Source organism: Gadus chalcogrammus, chromosome 8, assembly GCF_026213295.1.
Source record: "Gadus chalcogrammus isolate NIFS_2021 chromosome 8, NIFS_Gcha_1.0, whole genome shotgun sequence".
Classification (NCBI taxonomy): Eukaryota; Metazoa; Chordata; class Actinopteri; order Gadiformes; family Gadidae; genus Gadus; species Gadus chalcogrammus.
In genome coordinates, this window is record NC_079419.1 from 6605710 (window position 1) to 6630073 (window position 24364).

The 24364-nt window shown below is 43.8% G+C and overlaps 2 protein-coding genes across 2 annotated transcripts; one reads left to right on the top strand and one right to left on the bottom strand.

Annotated features, from left to right (window-relative positions):
• Positions 1-10: 10 nt before the first annotated feature.
• On the bottom strand, positions 11-11432 carry LOC130387033 (desmocollin 2-like protein). The gene is made up of 16 exons (XM_056595959.1): positions 11072-11432; positions 10845-10926; positions 10505-10719; positions 10252-10362; positions 9739-9891; positions 9442-9586; positions 9187-9341; positions 8641-8775; positions 8267-8452; positions 7809-8056; positions 7460-7602; positions 5872-6093; positions 5442-5663; positions 2485-2603; positions 1768-2088; positions 11-1289 (listed from the first exon to the last, which is right to left on the bottom strand). The coding sequence occupies exons 1-16, from the start codon at positions 11114-11116 to the stop codon at positions 1092-1094; spliced, it is 2700 nt and encodes an 899-aa protein (XP_056451934.1). The 5' UTR covers positions 11117-11432; the 3' UTR covers positions 11-1091.
• Positions 11433-13991: 2559 nt separating this feature from the next.
• LOC130387032 (desmoglein-2-like protein) lies at positions 13992-24188 on the top strand. The gene is made up of 14 exons (XM_056595958.1): positions 13992-14410; positions 15604-15726; positions 15960-16115; positions 16202-16343; positions 16640-16791; positions 17072-17206; positions 17306-17491; positions 17991-18253; positions 18429-18571; positions 18697-18915; positions 19155-19385; positions 19832-19959; positions 20277-20627; positions 21229-24188. Exons 1-14 carry the CDS (start codon positions 14363-14365, stop codon positions 22375-22377), a joined length of 3426 nt encoding a protein of 1141 aa, XP_056451933.1. The 5' UTR covers positions 13992-14362; the 3' UTR covers positions 22378-24188.
• The last annotated feature ends 176 nt before the right edge of the window (positions 24189-24364 follow it).

Consider the following 24364-nt stretch of genomic DNA (forward strand, 5'->3'; position numbering starts at 1 on the left):
GTGCGTGATTGACGACAGTTTCTTCGATGTCAGCAGTCTCTGATGTCTCATGTCTTGCAGGCAAATACCAAGAGGCTTCCTAATCCCTAAGGGCTCGAACATAGCACATGCTGGCATGGATCTCATAAACCAGGGTTTGTTCACAGTTGGTAGCATAATGGTGCAGTTGCTACAATTATCAATACAATAGGCCTACATAAAATAAAGAAATGTAAAAAAGGAAATGTAACATCCAATGACATTTATAACTTTATTGCATCACTTGGTACTGGGTGAGGGTTTTTGTTTGGTCGTTTTTCGCAATCTTTACACGTACATTTAGTCATAGACTTGGCATTTCTTTCTGTTCTTTCTCTTCTTCTTTTTGTGACGAATTAGTGTCAGCTCGCCGGCCAAACCCTGGCCTCCCAGTCGCACCCTCTTGCAGCCTTTCACAGGGATTAGCTGCAGGCAGACGCTCCCTGACGCGCCCCTCCTGACCTGCGGCTCAGAGCTGCACATCAACACCCTTACGCCGCGTGTGTGCGCTCTAAGCGCTATACTCCCCGAAACCCGCTCGCGTCATCGCGGTTGACAGCGGTGACATCGGTCCTCGTAAACAAAGACGTTAGCTTCTCGTCGGGAACTGGTATTTGTTTGGTGCAGTTCAGCCCTGAAAACTAGGCCTAATCTAAACATTGGATAATTTATGTAAAAAGTAAAAAGGTAAACCTCACCTCTCCTGCGAACATGGCGGTGGGATAACCGTTAATCAACACCGCCCCATGACTCCAACAGCCCAAAAAACTGAAAATACAATCTCGTTAAAAAAAAACGTATATCTACATAACTGGTTTTCAGTGCAAAGTTTTTGTTGGACAGAATAAAAAATATAAAAAGATAAACAGTTCAGTGTGCGGACTAGTTTGCGTGTGTGTGTGTGCCCGTGTGTGTGTGTAGATGCAAACCCATTTGCTTTAACTCCTTCCTCTCCATCATGTCCCATGTACCCCCCAAAAATCCACATCCGCCTGCGACACAGCGCATCTTTGAAGAGAAAACCCCCCAAAAAAACAACAATAAACGAACAACGATTCGTGGTGGCCCCTTGTTCACTTCTTGGTGCACACGCTGGCCAGGGTTTTGAACTTTGGCCCCAGTGTGTCGAGGAAGTTCAGGTCCTCCTTATGGTCAATGTCACTGCAGCATCCCACCGAGCCGGCCAGAGAGCCCACCCCCTCGAACCCGTAGGGGTGCAGAACGTCCTCTGCCCCTTCGGCGTCAGGGTCCGTGTCCAGGTAGGCCAGCTTCTGCAGCCACGGAAAAAGACAACAAAAACGTTTGAACTGTGCCCCCTGTACTGACCAATGGAAGGCCGGAAAGAGATTGCGTCGCCGTGTGATAACACTGCATACTGCTATGAGAGAGGAGGATCCCAGCCATGTTAAAAGCACACAAAAGAAGACACACGCGCACAAAGGACACTTACAGTACATTGGTAATTGGCCGAGTGGATTCCCTGAAGGGCTCTTCCTGATAAACTATAAGAGCAGCGAATAGAGCTTCAGCCAGAAACACACATATATATAGACAAGTGTCGAATGCAAAACAACGTCTTTTACTGCCATTGCTTTAGCTGTCAAATCAACAATAGAATAAAAAAATGGCGGCATAGTTGTAGCCCAGTTGTAACTGCACAACGATCAGGGACTTTCAACCAACTCTCAAACAGAAAACAAAATCAACCACGTTTAACTTGAACTCCAACCCTTTAACTCTTTAATCTACCTCTTCGAGGTAAATGCCGTTGGTCGCCCAGGTTTGGTACAGCGCCGACTCGTCCTGGGAGAACTGTAGATTGTTGACTGCCATGTTGTTGTCCATGTACTGTGTCTCCTCAAACTGGCCAAACTGGCCTGTGCCGTACTGGCTGTTGGTGAACTGGCCCTTGGAGAAGGTGTTCTGTCTGAAGCCCTGCACCAGGTGCTGGCGGTTGTCTAGGGTGCCGATGGTGCTTGAGCTCTTGTTGCCCGGCCAGCCCACGTTAATCATTGAACCCTTCACCGAGCCCGGCATGTCGTACCCGGGACAGAGGAGGAGTTTGGAATCCTGTAGTGGATGTAAGAAAATGGGACAGAAGTATTGTATATTATAGGAAAAAGAAAAAATAGTCATGGGTAAATTAGATTCAAAGGCCAAATTGTATGATAGATGTCAAACGTCTTTCATTATTTTGGGTTGTGTCTTTGTGCACAAACACACACACACACACACACACAAACACACACACACTTCCACACCCACACAAGCGCACACCCACACAAGCGCACACACACACACACACACACACACACACACACACACACACACACACACACACACACACACACACACACACACACACACACACACACACACACACACACACACACACACACACACACACACACACACACACACACACACACACACACACACACACACACACACACACACACGTCTTACCACCACTTCCTCCCCCGGGACCTCAATGTTAGATTTGAGCAAGATGCCACCGGTGTCTCCCGCGTCTTCCATCTCCATCTTCTCATGCTTTGTGGCACAGAACAGCGCGAGGAGGATCCCTACGCCACAAAAGGAAAAAGGAGGAGGAAGAAGAATAAGATTGAGCTGAGCACCCTTGTGCTTAAAAAGGAACCCCACAGTTCAATAAAGGAACACCTAATTAGCACTGCGAACATCAGATACGTAGCGTGCGTGGAGTGGGCGACTCACACTGTCAAGATCAAACAACATCTCATTAAAAAAACACACGCTTTCAGGTTCTGGTGCCAGGGAGACATTCCCATACAAGTTTACAGCTCGGGAGTCGGGGACGCAGGCAGGCTTCTCCGCAAAGACTTTATCTGTTATATTTAACGGTATAGTCTCTTTCATGCTTACGCCAAATTCTTCTTATTCTTCTTGGGATGACTCGTCAAAGTAGTTTTTTTATGTTCTCCCCGTCTTAAGTTGTCAAATAGTGTCACGGATAAGTTGTAAAATACACTATTTACACTATTATATTATCTTTTGTGACACGTGTTCTATGCAACAGCGATTGTACACACAAAAATATATTGGTCGGCCAATAAAAAACCCATTAAAAAGAACGTTAAGCAATGTTGGAGAATTGTTAAAGTTAGTTATAAAACAAACTTTTTGAATGTTTCAAATCTTCATACATGATATAATAAAGCATTCTTGACTTTTTACTCTCTTCACTCTTAAGTGAATTAAGGCAGTAAAATAATTGCTAAGTACATTATTTAGCATAGTATTTGAGATTATGTCTTCCAGTCTAATTATGTTACACCAGACCTGCTGCTCCAATTGACTGAAAGCTTTTATCTGTTTGACCAGAGGAAAAAAGTGCATTATCTATATCATACTTATTACCAGACCTGCAAACTCCTTTTTTTTGGATTGTAATATGCAAATAACACTATATGAGCGTGACTTAACAAAACTCAGCATACTTTATAAAAAATGTTTATTTACAACTGTCACAATTTTTTTTTTTTGTCTCTTAGCCTGTGGGGTGTTCCACAAAGCCAGTTTTATCACATAACCGGGTAAGTTAACCCAGGGTTTTCTGTAACCCTAGGTTTTCCATTCCAAAAGGATCACGGTATGTTAGTTGCTATAGAAACATATGCTCTGAATCAAACCTGGTCGGAGCAGGTTTTGCGCAGGTTAAGTTTGAAACATAACCCGGTTTTGGGTATTTAATCGGCGTTCACAGCAGATTTCATGTGTTCACAATGGCATGCCCTTTTGATGAGAGAACTGCTGATATCGGAGCGCAAATTATACGTGCAATCCACCGGGAGCGATTGATAAGACCACGGCTCGACATCTTGGCATATCAAATTACTTTTTGCTGGAGTGGAGAGATAGGCCTATAGATTCTCGCGCAAATCTTTAATATATTAAAAAAGCCTTACATAGCCAACACTACCAATCGAGGACCTGGCCTCAGTTCACTCCAGACTATTTGCGTAGCCATCCGTTTTTTGCAAATTGTAGTTTTATCTAGGCTATAATGTTGGAGATGCTGAGCAGTGCACATCTCAGTCCTTTCAGATGACCCATGTTACTTCGAAGGCAAAAAAAATCAGAAAAAACAAGAAAACACAAAAACCTACATTCAACCAGTGGGGTATGGCCACTGACTCTCTGAGGTAGGTACCTCCAGGTACCCCCTCCATGCCAGGGCGCCCTGAATTTATGTTTATTAACAGCTCCTCCACCGGGGTCAAGACTATTTGAGGGCCAGATCCAGTCTGCCGACTGTCGGCCTTTTCACGATTGGCTTAAAAAAATGGCTTATTTAAATTTATACTAATACGATGGTGGGAAAAGCTTACCAGTTTGTATGTTTTTTATACTTTTTTAGAAGAAAGGGGTTATGTGGTAGGATCTTTAAGAATGCTTAACTGGGATATTTATATATTCATGGCTCAAATATTAAGGATCATGCTTTTGACGTGTAACGCCAGGCTTTGGTTCTCCGGGTTGCAGAGGCTTTAGCGTTCCCTTTTCTTGTGATAATGTCCTTCTCCTCGTCATAGCTCTCCAGGAGAACCTGAAGTTCCATTTCATTGAAATAAGCGTCCCGTTTCGCCATTTAGATCAGGGTTTACATGATCCATACATCGCGTCTTCTTAGGTTTGGCGTGGACACGCACAACCCTGTGTTAACCAACCCCGAGTTGATTGAACTAATGCATAACCGCTGCTGTGGAACCGAAAACTCTGGGTTAGTCGGCACAGGGTAAATCAACCTAGAGTTCAGCGTTAACTCAGTGTTTGTTAAACCTCCGTTCGTGGAACACCCCTCTGGACGAGTGTTTCGCAAGCTCTCTTGCGTTGTTTGGTCGCATGCATGCGCATGCGGATGCGCATGCGCGGTAGCCAGGCGACAGTCTCTCATCCAATGGCGAGCTCAGTTGGCGCTGTGTACTTCAAGATTCCGATTGGCCCAGAGAAATTTCAATTATAAGAAAGATTCTGAAGCAAGTGCTGAGATTCCAATTGGCCCAGAGAAATGTCAATTATAAGAATGATCCAATAATTGTTCGCAATTCTGGACCCCCCCCCCCCCTCCCAGATTCATATCGGTCAATTATGGAGCCGTCAGTTATTTCTGAATAACAGTCTGTTGCTATGGTTGCAGTTCAGTGCCTCGCTGTACATTATCCCTTACTTACACAAGGTTCACGACATTTCAGTTTTTCGTAACATAATTTATGCTAATTTCTTACAAAGGTTTCTTTGACAGGAAAGCGTTCCGGGTGAGCGGTAATTCTGGTAATCTTTGTTATTCCATTGGGTGTGGTCTGGGTAATTAATGGTTGATCCATCATGACGATGGATCCTTGGCAGCGGCGCCAATATCGCCTGAAACGTTGAGAGCTTACCTAGCAGCAGCAGCAGCAGCAGGGGCAGCAGAAGAGTCAGGATCCCGAGGGGGCCCAGGCCAATGCTATAGCTCGTGGGCACACAGACCCCTCTGCTGCAGTGGCATAACTTCACCTTGACCGTCTGTACAGTGCCCGACCCCTGCAGGTCTGTCACCATTACGGGCACGCTGTAGATCCCCAATGGGAGCTCTTTTTTCTGCTCCAAGGTAGCCTGCGTAGCTGTGGGTGGAAGGGGAAAAAAATGACAAAAAACCATTCACTTTCATGAGTCGCTGGTGAGCTCTTGCTAACTCTTAGTGATGTTCAGTTCCAGAGTTAGCATGAGCGCGGTTGTGGTTGTTGAGGTGAGTATTTAAATCATACATTTACATTACATACAATTCCATTCAAATTGAATCACATTAGAGGGGGCGGCAGACTCACTCACCGTTTACGTTCGTCAACACCCAATTGCCGTCATTGTCTTGGGGGAGGTTGAAGATAAAGGGCGCGCCGAAGGGACTGCTGTCAGGGTCGAAGGCTTTGAGCACCACGGAGCCAAGATGGCCCTCCCTCTCACACAAAAACATCTCTTTGCTGGGGAGCATTGGGATATTATCGTTCTCGTCTTCCACAACCAGGGTCACCGTCCCCACGGCGGACTTCTTGTCTGAAACACAGGGAGTTCAATGTCAACGGCCTCATAAAACTGGTTCTACAAAGTAATGAAAGGTTTCCTAATTCCTGACATTTTTCTCCTCAAAAACAGAGGAACAATCATATTGATTTCATGCGTATGAACTAGAGCTGTCAGTTAAACGCGTTATTAACGGCGTTAACGCAAACCAATTTTAACTGCGTTAAAATATTTATCGCGCGATTAACGCAATTATTTTATTTTAAAAAAAAAGAATAAAAAAAAAAAGTCTTTGGCTCAAAACAACAAAATGACATTTGTTCAAAGCAGTCATTTAATTGCGCTATAGGCTCTTTTTTTGTATCGTCCTGTTTTGATCAGTATATGGCATGCCAATGTTGTTATCAATAAAAAATCATTTGCACAAGGCAAGCCGATGCACTTCACCATGTTGATAAGAGAATTAAAATGAGAAGAATTATGGGGCAAAAAAATCAAGGGATATTTAGCATAGAAAAATAATTTGCGATTACTCGTGAGTTAACTATGACATTAATGCGAATAATCACGATTAAATATTTTAATCGCTTGACAGCTCTAGTATCAACATGACTTGATTGGATACTTCATAGCCAGGATACAAAAGCAGATGGGTCACATATGTTCAGACATGCTAGAGAATAATCCGATGAGTAATGGAAAGTGGTTCTGACTTTGAGTCGGCAGTACAACACTATAGTACTTATCTATAGTCCTTGCTTAGCCACAAAAAGAAAGACACGAAAAAGATGTGTTCTGACAACTGCACGGGGTGGAGCAGGGTTGGGAAATAATAACATAAAACCGGTCTAGCTTACACCAAAAATGAAAGGTAGCTTGCTGTAATGTAATTGAAGGCCATTAGATCGGCAGATAGAGCTTAACCAAAAATAATCACCGAACAACATCGAACAACCGAACCCATGTTCCAACCCTAAAACCTCAAGAGTCACAAAGGGTGTGACAGCTCCACCTTAGACATCAGGTGGCTTCTATAAACTGCGACCGACAGTTAGCTGACTAATGCATGGTAGAGGATTAGCTACATTCATGAATTTAGACATCTGGTTAATCCTATGTACACAAGAATATTCAGCATTCAAGTGGTACTGGGAACGAGGTTCTGTCGATGGCTTACAACAAGATCCCAACAGATTCGAGACACTAACATGTAGATAGACAACGAGCGCAGTAGAGCACAGCGGCAACAGTGCAGGTCTTTGTACGCTTACAAACCATCAAAGCATGAAATGCCCTACTTTATTCTGAGGTGTGGCATTACACAACACTTGGCTGATTTCATGCGTATGAAATCTGTGATTAGCCAGCAGGGTTACAGCGGCGAGAGATCACTACTTACTCGCATCCACGGCCCTCATGGTGATGTTGTAGACCCCTTGTACGACATGAGGCGCTTCCCTGTCAATGGTGTTGGCCACCATCAGCTCCCCGCTGTTCACGTCCACAGTGACCCATCCGGCGGGATCGGTGACCTTGTAGTACCTGAGACGTGAAGATGAGATCAACAACAGTGTTTTTCTTTTTCTTGCTTCTTCACACCACATGCTCGCACCCGTGCTGTGAGAGTCGGCCCCACGAGGCTTTGGGGATCTACCGCAAAGCCTTGTCGAAGTATGAATGACAATGTGTTTCCCGGCCACCCGTTCACCCCGCCCTACCCAACCCCACAGAGAAGAGGGAACGCTTACTTGATGCCGCCGGCACTGCTGGTTTCGGGATCCTTAGCAACGTAGCTACCGATGACGGTGCCGTTGGGTGTGTTCTCCTTCACGATGAGGCGGATGTTGGGGGCCCTGAACTCGGGGCCCTCGTCGACGTTGTTCACCCCGACCGCCACGGGAATGCTGAGCCAGGTGGCCGTGACGCCCTCCAAGGGGGCCTTATTCTGCGCCTGGATCTTTAGATCCACCTTCTTGGTTTTCTCGTAGTCCAGAGACTGGAGAAACAGGGACGGAACAAGAAAACAAAGTTCGGTCAAATTTCTCTTCACTCTGATCATTTGTTCTTCCCTGAAAACAAATCAGTGATTGGAAAATGTGTCCTGCGTGACCGTAGCATGAACAACGGCTGTGGTTTATCTTCTCTTTGACACTGAACCCAACTGCTGATGAATAAAAAAGCAAAAGGCATAAAAGAGAACCGTTACCTTGGCTACGTACAGCAGCCCTTCATTGGTCACAGGATCTGTTTCGATCCTGAAGTGGTTATCTTCATTTCCTTCTGTGATTCTAAACACAGCCTCCGAGTTGGGTGTTTTCGGCGCGTCCTTGTCTTCGACCGGAATCCGGAGGATAAGCATTCCTTCTTCGTTCTCGTCGACGTTTGTATCGTACTTAAAGAAGAATAGAAAGGTTAAAAGCAAAGTGTGAAAGTGCGGCATTCAAGCAGCTACTTCCCAAAAAAAAAAATCACACATGACACTTTCATGCTAATATTCAATATCATATAAGGGTGAAGAATGTTTGCAGAAATAAAAGAAAGGCACTAAGAAGTTAGTACTTTACTCTCTAGGCAACTTACCGATTGCTGTGTGAACTTCGGAGCGTTGTCGTTGATGTCTTCCAGAGTAATGGTGGCCGTGGCTGTGTTCACCAACCCGTTTTGACTACCACCCATGTCTTTGATTTGCACTGTCACCAAATGTTTCTCCAGGGTCTAGAAAACAGATACAAGTCTAAAATCCTAGGCCTTTTCCAGGCATCATAATGATTTGTCAACTGTCAATATTTTGACGAAATCAAAGACGACAGTTGCCGTGTTTAAACCAAAATCATGCTGTCTAGTGTCACGCATTTAGTGTCGGCTTTATCTTGCATGACACTCCCCGAATACAAACACGTTTTGTATACCTATGTATATATTGCTATACAAAGTATATAATGTATCTATATATATATTTAATGAAATATATATGTTTTATTTTATTTGTTATTTTGTATTACTTTACAGCATTAAGACAAAGGTAAGATACACCAATGGCAAATAAAAACATAATCAACACTTATTTTCGCTATGTGTAATTGCGGTATTGAATTAATCGTGAAGTTAGACCAGGCGCACTGTTACCTCTCGGTCCAGTTGGTCGCTCTTCACTATAATGAAGCCAGACTCGGCATTGATGGAGAACAGATCCCCCCCCGTCAAGAGAGAGTAGCTGATCTTGGTGTGAAGGGTGTTGGCTTGGTCCTTATCGGTGGACTGGACCCGGCCCACTACTTTTCCTGTGGAGATGGTGACCAAAGCAGTTGGTTAGTGGAACCCCATAAACTGTGTAGGACTGTGTGGCGTTGCAGCCAGCATTGGGGTCTGAGGGGTACTGACCTGGTTTGGAGGCCTCGGGCACTTTGAACAAAAGAGGGCCCACGAATTCAGGTTTGTTGTCATTCTCATCGTCCACGATGACAGTGACAATCAGCGGTTTGTCTGTCTCTTCGTTGGTGCCTAATTTATAAACTCTGGCCGTAAACTAAAAAATGAAAAAAGAAAATGCATTATTTAGACTCCAAAGAATACACAAAAAGATTATTATTACATTATATCTCTATGGATCCCTGAAGTTCTCTTGTATTTATGTTACCTCATAAAGACTAAACAGACATAAACTTTTATAATACTCACTTCTAACTGGGGGTACACCTCCCGGTCGATCGCCCTGTGGACCTTCAACTTTCCTTCTCTGCTCAGGCTGAGAAGCCCGACCGGAGTCATGGTCACCCCCGGCCCCTCGGCGGTGTAGTACACTGAGTGGTTCATCGCCGTGTTCGACCCAATCTAGCCATTGAACAGTAAAAGTATGCTTCAAATATTTAGATCGTAATAATTATATCATATTATATCAGAAACACACATAGCGGTTGAGTTGTAGTATATTGAAAGAAATACATGCATCCTTATTTTTTAAGAATATACGAATAGCACAAAGAACCTCGAGGGGTGTGTCTTGGTGTGTAGGCTATAGTTGCTCCTCGTTTCATTAAAAAAAAAACAAGGGAGGTGTCAACGACAAGTCACCGGTCAGGACAAAGGGGACGGTCCGGACACTCGTGATGGCTGGTATGAAATATCGGCGTATAGTTCAACAACAGGTGATTAGCCAATAATTGATTATTATTAGTAGTAGTAGGCTATTACATGGTCGAGGTCTTTCGGAAAAGGCCCCTTGCCGTTTTCCATGATGTTGAACGGTGGCGGTCTCCACACTCTCTTGGCCCGCTTCAGGAAGCGCCTGATCCGCCTCTCCACCTGTGATAGGCAAACCATCGAAACAAACGGATGCACCAGAAATAAAACATTGAGAACATTTCGAGACTATTATACATCCACCTGTCAAATAAACGCCGCTATGCAATGTTTTGAATTTAATAAAATAAAAAATAAAACATACCAGTCTTGAAGGCGCTGCACTCGGCTCACGGAGCAGATTGACTTCCATGACGTTAGTGTTTCCGCTAGCGTCCAGCGCACGTACCGAGAACCGGCAACCCGTCAGCGGGACCACAGTGCTGGATAACGCAAAGATGGCTCCTCTTCCAACCGAGAAATTACCATCGCTCGATGCGAACTGTAATGCCTCGGTGGTGTTGAGGCTATCCACTTTAACTGAGGGGGGGAATCCAAAAGACCAAACAAGTCAGTTCTGCCGTCCACCAGAACAGGCCTGGTACTGAGTGGATTGTTTGACCGCTCTACAGGTGTTGAGGTGAGGGATATTATAGGTCTCATACTTTCATAACCGGTCGGGATCGTCTCTGGCACGAATACTCGGATGGAAATGGGGAGAAACCATGCGTTCCCAACGGAAAGCATCTATACAACACACAACGCATGATAATATAATGCATACACATATCGTTTTATATATTATCTTTAGTCAGTATTGTACGTTTCCTTCGTCTATGTATAACAAATACATCTTTCAAGTAAAAAAAGTAATAATATTGCGATTACTTACTGTGATGAATAACATGTAAATGTGTAAATGCCATGTTGCTGCCATTTCCACAAAGGTCTGTTTATTATTTGTCTCCCTCCAATGGGTTCACTAACTTCAAACTGTCTTCCGTCGATATGAATTTGAGTCGTGATAGATCAGCTGTTTTGTGTCGAATTGTTGGACAGATAAAAAAAAAAACTTCGACACGCGCTTTTGTAAAGGGTCCAGGTAGGTTGTGTTAGTCGCTAGACGACTCCCTGTCCTAAAATGTCCAGCCCGACACATGAAACTAGAGAAAGTGACGTGTGTGGTCTGACACACCCTAACTACTCCACCTAGACTGCTCCACCTAGACAACGGAATATTGTGACCCGTCTGTGTTTTCTCGCTGGTGGGAAAACTACAAGACGAATAGACTAACGCTTCCAGCAGGGGGCGGTGTTGTATAAAGAGCTCACATACGCAGTTTTAATCTGCAGGCAGGTTGCAACTTGTTTTTTGTTTTCACACCTCTTGCCGTTTGGCTCTGAACCATTCATATCTTATTCATATCCATAATATATATAAATATAAAATGACCTAATTTATATTTGTACATTTTTTACCCAAACGTACATTAGTAGATTTGTGTGCACCCTTAAGTGTTACTTATTTATTGTATGACTCAACTGTGATCTCTTGTGCGAAATGACTCTCACTTCCATGTTTCTGTCCGAGACAATGACCTGTAGCTCGCCACTCTTGCTCAACCTCCAGTTCTCCCAAGCGTGTAGGAGTAAAGTGAAGGCCTACTCGTAGCTAACGCCACAGGAATGTGTGTTGAATGAAGCCTGATGTGTGTATGTGTGCGTGTGTGTTTGTGTCTGTGTTGGGGGGGGCTGGTCGACTCTACCCCACTGTAGAGTTCCCTTTATGCTATCTCTATAAACCACAGATAGCCCCAGAAGTGACTAGTGACTCGCCCTTCGCGACTCCCTATTAAGCCACTGAGCCTGCATGGGAAATTCAACGGAATCGTCTGATAAGCAGTTTGTCAGTGACCCCGGTTGCAATAGGGGAGGGGGTTTTTAGGGCTTAAAGGTCATGCCCGGGGGAGAATCGAAACACCCTAATGCTGAACACCTTCGACCAGAATCACCCTGATGACATGCTATCATTTAATTCCAAACTACAGTTTTAACCACTCAGCAATATATCACAGGTCAATGAAAGCGTGGGCAATGCTGGCAGGCTAATGTGTGCTGTAGACCATTTGCATATGCAAACGTCAGCGTAGCTCCTTCTAGGCCTACTATTCCTAACCTCTCCCTTGTTGATGCATTCATTGATCACTCCTTAGGAGAGTAAAAAGACGTTTCCCTTTTAATTCCCGGCCAGAGCAGTACGTGCGCGAACAGTGTTTTGTGAACTTTGTGACACACAATTCCCATCATTGTCCATGTGAGTCAATCACTCACTCCTCGATCTCTGTCTCACCCCATTTCATCACGAAATAGCTTTATTGTCATGAGAAATGGACTGTACACTGCCAATCTTTTTTTTTTAACAAACAAAGGAAGAATAATCAAATATTATGAAAGGTTAATACAGAAGAAAATAAATTACCCTTAAAAAAAAATGCGGTTATGATTGGAAGTGAGTAAATCAAACAATTCCCTGGATCTGTGTGTACATGGGTGGAGGAATTATGTCCTCAAGGGAATGATTTAGAATAATGAGGGTGTGGTCATTGCGAGGGAGGAATGCTATCGTGGTGAGAAAAGTTACATTAGTGTGAAGAATGATGATACTTACACAGATCTGAAAAATGTCCAACAGCAACCAGCATTTCCCTTATTATAGCATGCTATTTGTTTATGAAGTAGGCCACCATTGTGGCTGTCCAAGCTGTTGCAATGAAAAAACAGTTTGTTATACATTTGACCAACATAGGTGTATTGCCTTATTGCGTATTCATGTATAATCATTATTGTCCATTATGGGATTAAATAATTGACAGTTGGGTAAGCTAGCGCTCCACTGGTTTTCAAAAAAGCCCTGGTTAATGATTTAGTGTAAATAATGTGGGCTTTCTATTTACAGTATCAGTGAAACCAGTCATTACTCTATGCATGCGGGTGGTAGAAAGCGAATACACAAGGCTGCAAATAAGGTCAAGAAAGCAATCATGAAGGCAAAGTCAGCGTTATGATAATTATTATTGTGAAGGGGGAAACATGCTGTACCACAGGAACGGGTTGGAGGGGTCGACCCATTAGGCCTTATCTGTGTCCACTTCCCACACAGTTTTGGAGATAGTTAAAGGGGAGTTTCATGTTGTCAATTACAACCAGGCCGTTTCAAGTAAATATTTGAAGAACCAGCGGCGCCGTCTCTCGGCCCCTCCCTGTTGCATGGGTCGGTGTCCAAGCACAATGCCACACAGATCTGTTTTTGTTATTATCTTTCTGTATCTATAGATCGTTGGCGGATAGTTCTGCCAAGTAGTGGATCTCTTAACCCAAACACAGACACACACACACACACATACTATTTCATATGCTTTATGGTCTTATTCCTCAAGAATTTCACATTGTCTGTACAAATTTCACAGATGAGGGAGAGGGAGAGAGAGAGAGAGAGAGGGAGGGAGGGAGGGAGGGAAGGAGGGATAGAGAGAGAGAGAGAGAGAGAGAGAGAAGAGAGAGAGGAGAGAGAGAGAGAGAGAGAGAGAGAGAGAGAGAGAGAGAGAGGGAGGGAGTTGTTGATAGAGAGAGAGAGTTGTTGATAGAGTGAGAGAGTTGTTGATAGAGTGAGAGAGTTGTTGAGAGAGAGAGAGTTGTTGAGAGAGAGAGAGAGAGAGAGAGAGAGAGAGAGAGAGAGAGAGAGAGAGAGAGAGAGAGGGGTCTTTACCAACAAATGTTTTCCACACGTTGTTTTAATCAGAATTGACCTCGTGACGTATCATGACTACGAACTGATCAGTGTAGTGGGTCAAGATCTAGTGGACTCATTCTGGACTATTCTGTGTTTTATTTTGGCCACTTCCCTTTGAGTGTAACCCACCCCCTTTTTCCTCCACAGAGACAATAGGCTACACAGGAGCGTTGCAGCTATGTAGGAGTGGACACAGCCTTTCACGCAACGTCTGTTATCAGCAGCCGAGTGCAGCGAAACCCGAAGAGGCACCGCCTACGTCTGTAACGCGTTAGACATAGTGCTCAGCTTGCCATCCAAGGGCCAAAGTCTAATCAAGACCCAGAAGAGACATAGCAGGCGGATATCAGCCACAAGCGTGGGGGGGAATCTCTGTTACTATTCAAATAAACAATGGTGTCCAAATGCAACTTTGTTGTGTGGCTACCGTTCCTGCTTGCGGTAAGTAAAACCGAAAAAAAAAAACTTAAATCTGTATGGTAGCTTTTTGTGAGAATATAAAAAGTGGAGGGCGATAGCGGAAAGCAGGTGTGGCTTTCCTGTCCCGCCGGGGAGGTGGTGGGAGCGCAGAGCGGTTTTAGTGCGCAACTTTGTGTATTCTAAAATGGAGAGTAGTTTTAATCTACTGTATGTAAAAACAACAACAACAGAAAGCCTAGTAGCCTATCGCGAAGATGATTGTTTTGTTTTCGATTCACTGAGGAAATAAAAGGCAGAATAAATACTTGCGTCCAAACTTGTTGACCTGCGACGTGGTGCTGTGTTGGTGGTCTGCACGGAAAATTGGCTGAACACGAATGGTCAGACAATGTAACAATAATCACACGTTTTACCAAGTAATTGCCAGGTAGCCTATATAGAGTAAGGCCAGAGTAACTAGAGGCTAATCCCTACTAACTTTTACTATAGTTTAGATGCTTGTGTGAAATCAAAAAGGCTCCTTGCCAAAGTTGTTTGTTTATCAAACATGCAAATGAAATGTAGACCATTTGAATATCTCTTGTCTTCTAATTACTATTCTTTGTCTATATATAAACCCATACAACACTAATGATGGCCTAATGTGTTGGCCTCATGTTTGTCCTGAAGCATATTTGGAAACACATTCTGGCATATTTTGACCTAACCCAGTTTTCCCTCACCAGGTAGAGTATGGAATGCCAAATCGTGCCGTCCATGCAGTTTTTTGTTTTAAAAAAGTAAAAAAAAGAAAGAAAAAAAAAGCAGAACTATTGAACCCCTACTTTATATCATTAGTTTTAACTCTCGCGCTCACAGGACTGTCTTACTTATGTTTCAAAACATGTTTTCATATAGTTCATACAGTTAAACTTCTTACAGTTACAGTTGTTATAATTGTGTTATATTTACTCATGTCCATGACCTTAGTGTATGATGGATTGTCTTTGGCTATTGTGTTTTATTGCCATGTAGTCGTGTTCTGAAAGGGCTTTGTAAATGTGAAGAAAGGTTCATATAAATAACGATTATTGCTATATTATATTAATAATATAAAAAATACAAGCATATTGGATGCAAGCAAACGGTTTTTCACGTAAGCTTGGTCATGCCCTAACTATGACCTGCCACTCTATCTATCTCACTCTCTATATATATCTTCTGTATGTCTGCAGTTTGTCCTGGTGGCGGCAGGAGACGGTGAGAAGATGCTCAAGAGGCAAAAACGAGAGTGGATTATCGCCCCGAGGAAACTAAATGAGAATTATGACTACACTCACCAGCCATACATTGCAAAAGTATGTGTTTTAAGTTATTATTATTTTTAATCAAGAGCTTCCACAAATAACAACAATGACAAATAATCAAGCCTTTAAGCCTGGCCGTTTTACAATGTTTTCATCTGTGTGTGCGTGTGTGTATGTATGTATGTATGTATGTATGTGTGTGTGTGTGTGTGTGTGTGTGTGTGTGTGTGTGTGTGTGTGCGTGTGCGTGTGCGTCTGTGTGTGTGTGGTTGTGTGTGTTATAGATTCGTTCCGATAAGGAATATGACTCACGCGTCATCTACACGCTCACGGGCAAGGGAGCCAACCAGAATCCGTTTGGGAGATTCAGCGTAAACCCTGACAGCGGTTTGGTAAAAGTCCACAGCATACTGGACCGCGAGGAGATCTCTAATTACACTGTAAGTCGTCCATGATAAACGAGATGACGATTAGAAAAGAAGCGATCATAAAAAAAATAACAAATCATTGTTATGTTGCTATTCAGTTGCTAGGCGTTGCGAAATTCTCCAATGGGGAGCGTGCGGAGAAGGACATTGAACTGGCCATTGTGGTCTTGGACGAGAACGACTGCTCACCTGTTTTTCAGGTTAATCAGATGGGCTCTGTCAACGAATCGAGCGCTGCAGGTATCCCCCATCTCTCACTATTCCTATGTGTAGCATGTATATACTTCGTGTTGTTATCTATCCTAAAGTCTATTCAGTTAAATGCGTTTGCACAAAGCCCCAACAAACACCACAATGAGTAACAGAAAACACAGCACCATCAGGGGCCTCTCACACACCTTGATGGCTGTTTTGCTTTTGTCAGGGTGAGAATCATCGTCGGCCAACATCCTATAGTTGGGTGCCGGTGTTAGGGGGCGTGTGGAAGCCCCTTCAAAAGGTAGTAACACGGTGTAACTTGAACACTATGCTTCTAGGCACCATTGTCATGAGAGTGACTGCCACGGATGCAGATGAAGGCATCAACAGCGAGATCTCCTATAGCATAGTGGACGCCAGCAGCTCCATGTTCATCATAAACTCCAGAACTGGCGAAGTCATGGTCCGTCAGAACACGCTCGATAGAGAGGTGAGGGTCGCAACACTCAGATGTTGTTCTAATTCTTGTTCTTAGTATTATTATGATTAATACGATGATCATACAATAATTATTATTATTATTATTATTATTAGCAAGGCAAGGATGTAAAGTTTACATGTACATTTTAAAATTCTATTAATGAAAGTTCAAGGGTGAGATATAAAGCTTACAGCAATTCAATGCACTATGTAAGAGCATTAAAGGCCAAATTATGAAATATTCTTGGGAATCAACCAAATTTTTATTATTTTATTGTCCCATTTTCCAGACCAAAGACACATATACGTTGACTGTAAAAGGGACAGACTTGAACGGAATGGCTGGAGGAAGGTCATCAACGGGTGACGTAGTGATTAAACTCCTGGACATTAACGACAACATCCCCACTCTGGAAAAAGAAATGGTACGAGCAATGCAACGACGGGAACGTCAAAAACATCATTTTGGGTCTTCCCTTATTTGCCTCCACAATTTCCATTGCTTACGTATTTTTCCTTCACAGTACGTAGGTCACGTGGAGGAGAACACGGTCAACGTGGAGGTGATGCGGGTCAGAGCCATCGATCTGGATATGATGTACACTGATAACTGGCTGTCAGTGTACAGCTTCGCTTCCGGGAACGAAGCCGGCTATTTCAGCATCACCACGGACTCGAAGACCAACGAGGGCGTGATCATGATTCAGAAGGTACACGGCAGATTCACTGGATGTGGGAATCACTCTGACTCCTTTAAACATGTATAACCAAATCTGTTCTTTGGAATGATGATTCATGATTATTATCATTCTTCTGAGGTGCGGTTTCACAGTGCGTTGGTTGTGGGAGTGCACCTCTCTGTGTTCTCCTTTGACACCATGTGTCAAGATGAAATGTGAATAAACAGCATCTGATAATACATCTCATCAGTTTACCTTCATCACTCTTGTGCAATCGTCTTTGTTTCAATTAAGTGTTATGTAATTTTCCATTTGTATAACCCTTAATCTTAGGTATAGTGTCAAAGGGCTTAAAAGGTCATATATTGATGACACATTATGACCTATTTATGTTTAATCCTAACACTCTAATATCCCTGGGCTTCAGACTGCGACTGTTATCTTTAACCGGTTTGTCGTTCCTGTTGCTTCCCCATGTGAAGCACGTTGGATCTTTTACAAACGAGTTTTCATCCGATTTACTCCACAGTCGTTGGACTACGAGGAACTCAAAGTGGTCAACCTGGCGCTGAGCGTCTCCAACAAAGCTGAGTACAGCTTCAGGCACGAGGTGACTCATAAGACCTACCCCATCAAGATCAACGTGGTGAACCAGAAGGAAGGGCCCCGCTTCCACCCCAACGTCAAGGTGGTGACCCTATCGGAGGACAGCAGCACCATCAGCATCAACAAGGTCATCACCAACTACGCCGCCATCGACAGCGACACATCCAAAATCGCTACCAACGTTTGGTGAGGCCCAGCAGTCCTTTTTCCCCCATGTTTTTGTTGATCATGTTAGTAAAATGCATGGTAAAAAAAAAAAAAATTGTTAACGTCATCAATATATATGTGTGTGTGTATGTTGGATGTGAGTCGACCATCTGAGTCCATAATAAAGATTTATTATATATGTTGTTTCACTCAGGTATGCCAAACTGGAGGATGTCGGTGGCTGGTTGACTATCGACGAACACACAGCAGACATTAAGTTGAATAAATTACCCGATCGAGAGTCGAAATACCTGAAAAACGGAACATACTATGCCAAAATCATATGCATCACAAAAGGTAAGTGCAGAATGGGACGTTTATCACAATCATTCTGATGCCAGTATCGGGAATTTGTAAATGACTATTGAAACAATAGGTCCACTGGAATTGTATTATGCATACTCCAATCTTATTCTTTCCAGATACCCCCATCAAAACAGCCACAGGGACCATCGCCATTCAAGTGGAGGACTACAATGACCACTGTCCAGAACTGACAGTTACCAGCCAGACCATGTGTGTAAATGACAACATGGTCTACGTTACTGCTGTAGACAAAGATGAGTTCCCAAATTCAGCACCGTTTGAATTCAGAGTGATTTCTGAAAGCAAGCAAAAATGGACCATCGAGCCGTTTAACAGTAAGTCCCTGGTGTGAATGGCGTCCTTTTAAAACCTCATTTGAGAATCCTTTATTTTTTCCATTGTTGTTTTGGTTGTTTTTCGAACATTGAGGTAAAAATGCATTCAGCAGAAGCTTTTATCCAAAGCAACTTACAATAAGTATATTTGTCAAAAGAAAGAGAAAAAAACGATGTTCGCACAAACAAGTTCCAACTACTTAAAATGGCTAGGCTAACCCTCTGGACGCTTTGCACAGAGACCACAGTCATTCTTCGCGACCAGGCCCACCTGTGGCCAGGCGACTACAAGGTTACCCTTGAGGTCACGGACCAGCAGGGTAAATCGTGTGCGGCCGCCCAGGTGCTGGATGTGCTAGTCTGTACCTGCCGGGAAGGCGCCGAGAGCTGCGTGGCCCGCGAGACAAGCACCGCCAAATTCGGTGCCTCAGGCGTCCTCCTCTTACTCCTGGGACTGCTGCTCCTGCTCCGTGAGTTCATTGGCTGTTAGGCCAAAACCCCCTCTTAGAATGGACTCTGATCCGTCGTGATATGCATGCAAATACCCAGTGCCCATACCAATGCCGCGCAGCAAACGAGAAACAGATTATTGCAGTCGTGATGGATGTTTTTTGAGACCTTGGATACAAGGTATGGAGAATCATTTTAAAGGATGTCCACGCTTCATGGAGGGGAACTGGAACAGCATGTTGAATGAGGTCCACTTTTAACGTGTGGATACTGTGTATGTACAGTGGACACCTATGCTGTACCTATTTGTTCGATTTTTTTACTGATAGATTCCGTAATGTGACCCATCCTTTTGTAGCCTAATTGGACAATTAACAGGCATGATTTCCTGTTCATAGCAAAGTAATGAAAGGGACTTTTACAGAAACAGTTTAGACTCAAATTTCTTTCTGTACATCTCTTTCAGTGTTGCCCTTGCTGCTGCTGTTCTGTCTGTGTGGAGGTGCAGGAGCTATTGGGAGCTTCAAGGCTATTCCCTTTGATGCAAAAGAACAGTTGATTGCATACCATACTGAAGGACTGGGGGAAGCCAAGGTACCAGACATCAATCCAAATAAGATTCCCCAAGTTAATATGTTCAGCCATGTCAAGTATTGATAATGTTTAACTTCATTTTATGTTCCAAATAGACCCTTTTTAACTAAAGGGTCATCGTATGACAGACAAAGGGGGTCACTCATACCATTGATTATTTGCTCCTTTTATGTAACCACTGCGATAAATCGACTACCTGTGCCCTGTTACATGAAAGGAACAGACCCATATTTAGTGCCATGATTAACATCTGTGTTTGTCGCCTCTTTAAAATAAGTCCAGTGTATCTGACTAGCAATGTCTTATTTCCATTACAGGCGGTTCCTCTCGTCAGCGTATCAGAGGTTGACCATGGGCAAACAGGCTGCGTGTCAGTGGGACACGTAAAGAGCGGTTGGGGCAATGAAGGAGGAGCCGGAGGGACCGGATGGACCGGCTGGACAGGAGGGGCCGGAGGTGGCTTCACCAGCGAAAGCATGCATCACTACAACGGGTACCACCAGCACGGCCTGGGGGCCATGCAGACAGACTATGAAGCAGGAGGAGGAGGAGGAGGCATGACTGGGCAACACGGCCATTACACCTCACATCGGGGCTCCGAATACAGAGGCGGGACGTACGACGGCATGGCTGTGTCCGAGGGGTTCCTGCGCGAGTACTACTCCAACGTGAGTCACACACACCTACATATGCTTTTCGGTTGGCTTTCTCGCCTTGCCTCGTCTTTCAGCAGTGTTTGAGGACGTGGGAAGCATTTTTTCAGTTCGCAAAAGGTTTCCTTATAAAGCCTCACATTTCAACTGGTTTTAGGAGCCATGACAAAATACACTTTAGTTTATTTAAAAAAAATTGGTTTGTGTCATCATGGAAGACATCTTGCCATTGGTCATTTTGTGGCCAAAGCTATTTCTTTGCTGTGGTCAAACAAATCATACTTTAAATTAATGATTTAAAATCTGGTAGCAGATGATCTGAAACCTGGATTATTTAGTTTCTTTCACTTTGTTTGGGTCAAATCCTACTTAATCTTTGATGTATTGGCCTCAGGGTTTGGCCTAGAACCTTAATATTTCTGCACGTTTCTCTCTCTTCTAAGCCCTCATGTAGTAATTGGCTTTTAACAGCAACCACAACTTTGTCAGAGCAAGCAAATTCAAAAGAGTGCTGTCAAGGTTTTAAATCAATACCTTTTTTAAGAGGTTTTAAAAGACAATACCAAAAAGTCTTTAGAACTGACACTCTCCCAATTGTACTTTCCACTATTTACAGAAAGCCAGCCATGGTGCGCAACAGTCCATGGAGGCGGATGCTCTGCAGGCGTTTGCCTACGAGGGCCAGGGCTCTCCGGCCGGCTCCGTGGGAAGCTTCAGCATGCTGGACAACGACGACAACCTCGAGTTCCTAAATGACCTCGGACCCAAGTTCAAAACCTTGGCCGAGATCTGCCGGGGCTCATCTTTGACCTCTGTGGACGTGAGGCTGTCGGCCCGTCCACCGCAGCCCAGGCCGGTGTCCCCCGCCAGGCCGTCCACCTCCAGGCCGTCCACCTCCAGCCACACCCACACCCACACAGAAAGCGTGAGAGAAAAGGACCACGTCGGCGTCAACACCCACAACGTCCAAAACACCCTCAACGCGCAAAACACCCTAAACACCCACAACACCTCCAGTGTCGTTTCCGGATCCTCCACCATGGTTCAGGGGAACCTGGTGCAGGGGGGAACCCAGGGAATAGCCACCCTCCCAAGGATGCAGTACCAGGACAACATGGTGATGGCCGGTCAGACGATGCTCGTCCAGCAGCCCACCATGTACTACACGGCCGCCCCCATGTACGTGGTCGATCAGAGGCCTCAAATGGTCCTGGTGACGGGGGGCGCCCAGCCGGCGGTGGGTCCGATGGGGCTGGGTCAGGGGCTGATGCAGGTGGGAGGTTCCCAGCAGGGCGTGGTTCTCGTGGAGACGCAGATGGCAGCGGGAACCCAGCCGCACTACGTCGCCAACGGGACGGGCCTGGCCGTCTCGCAGGGGGCGCAGCAGACGGTCATCACCACGACGACAGAGCACATCACCAAGGCCCAAGGGGTCTCTCACGGCGGATCTGCCGGTGGATCCATGTCCAGGCAGCAGGTGGTGATGTCGGATAACGGCTCTGTGTATGCAGGGGCCGGTGGCAGCAGGGGTTCAGTGCAGACGGTTCTGCTGGAGGGTCAGGGCCTGGCGGGGCCTGGGCTGGAGGTCAGAGATCAAGGATTAGCGAGTTTCTCGGTGAGCGCCCAGAAGGGTTCATCAGCGGGGTCATACAAGAGTTCTGCTGTCAAGACCACGCCCATAGCTGTAGGGAGCCAAAACGTTGTTACGCAGCATAAAAAGATCGTTGTCACTGAGAGAAATGTCGAAACCAGTTCTCGAGCGTAGCGCCAGTTTGGAATGTTTATCCCTTTGTATTTGCTTTGTCTTGTCTTTGTCTTTGTCTTTGTCAAGACTTTGTAGGAGCATCTGTCATTATCAATCATCCAAGTATGTTCGATTGACTTTTGCATCTGTTACCGCAACAAAGAATTGATTTGATAAAACCTGGATCTAGACCTGAAACATTAAGTACTAGGTGATAACACACCTAAATGTCTTTTTTAAATCTTCAAATATACATACAGTGTTTCTAGTAATTTGCCGTACTTTGGGAACAAATATTGCTCATGGTAAATTACACCAAATGTAATGGAAGGCATATTTCAAGAACATTCTGATACGATTAGGAAACAGATAGTAGTAATTTTGTCAAAACTGCATGTTCCGAGTTTTATTTGGATATACTGTATACATTAGGCTCAGAAGAAAGAGAAATACTCGTAGAAAAATAAAACTCTGTATTCTTTGATCTATCCAACCTGGAGATGCCAGCATTCTGAGAATCACATTGTATTTTGACAGTATGACTTCATTAATAGGGTTTTAAAACAATTTTAAGATTACTGCTGGTGTAATAATAATAATACTACATAATTTGTTTTAAGGTGTTTAAATGTGTTTGTTTATGTTGGGCTCAAACTGGTTGCTGGTTGTTAATTCTACTGTTGATCAGAGCAAAGGTTTATAGCAAAATGCTTGTAGTACTAACAGTTTTTATCTAAAAGAAAAAGCTTGTGTGTACCGAATTTGCACAATGGTTATGCTGAATAATATATATATATTTTTTAATCGATGTGTGTCTGTGGTTTTGTAATTGACTGGCATTTAAAAAAGTTATGAAATAGTTTTGATATGCTTTGGTTTTTAATAATGCTAAAGATATTATGTTGTGACTCCCTCGGAAAGCACTGTTGATTTTAGTTCAGGGACGATGACTGCTGTTTTGGTTTGGGTACTGGTAATTATGTTGATAGTTTCATCCCACTCCATGGCATTTGTACGCCAGACATGTTTGTTTAACTTGTTTTTCGCCTCTTGTTATAATAAAATGCCATAGTTGCATAATCGGTGGTCGTTTGTAACTTAATCTACAGCCTATGTATTTCACTAGAATTGAATAACAAGAGAATCGTGTTCTTTTGTTACAAAGAAGTATAGTTGTTTGAATAGTTGTTTTGTTTGTTCATGTTAAACGGTGGATTAGCTTGTTTTACAAGTTCACCGAATTCTACTGCTTTCACAAAGCAAATTATAAAACAAAGCTAGTTTAGTTAGATAGCGGGCCACTTATTGTCCACCGCAGTTTGGGAGCACTCCTATCTTGCTCATGCAAAATAGCTGTGAGCGATATAATTAGAAGTAATTGCCAGAGCGATGATAGCACTGTTACGCAGGAGTGGGTCAGAAAACCCACTGAACTGCTGATCTCAGAGGTCAGGGAGGATCTTTGAGAGAGTACCATGACCAAGGGCCAGATGTCAGAAGGCAGTTGAGGTCAAATACAACTTGCCCTCAAGCTGTACTCAAATTCTTCTCTGTATAAAGTGTGTTGAATTGTCCACAATTTCCATATTTAAGCTGTTTTGGTGTCGAATGTTTTGTCAATGACAGTTTTACGCATGTTTAGGTGAGCTTAACACGCAGTGTTAAGTCTGACAAACACCGGTGTTAAAGCAGTATTAAAATTCCATGAGTGATAAAGCAGTTGGTCTATTTTTATCCTGACAGAGTTTGAGAGCCTGTAGATGGTTTATGTTGCTGCATCTGGTAGTCAATAAACTGGTCTGCAGCCCAACAATCAGTATTTTTCCTTTGGGAGTTGGCTTGCCAGTTTGCATGTCGGGAAATATTAAAACATTAGAGTTAAAGCTACAATTCGCAAGATTTGTTATTTCAAGAGTTAGCTGTAGTCTAATGGTAGTCTAGTTGTTTTATAAACAACCATATCCAAATGTAAGTTCGTTTTTAATACCATTATTTGTTTGTATATATG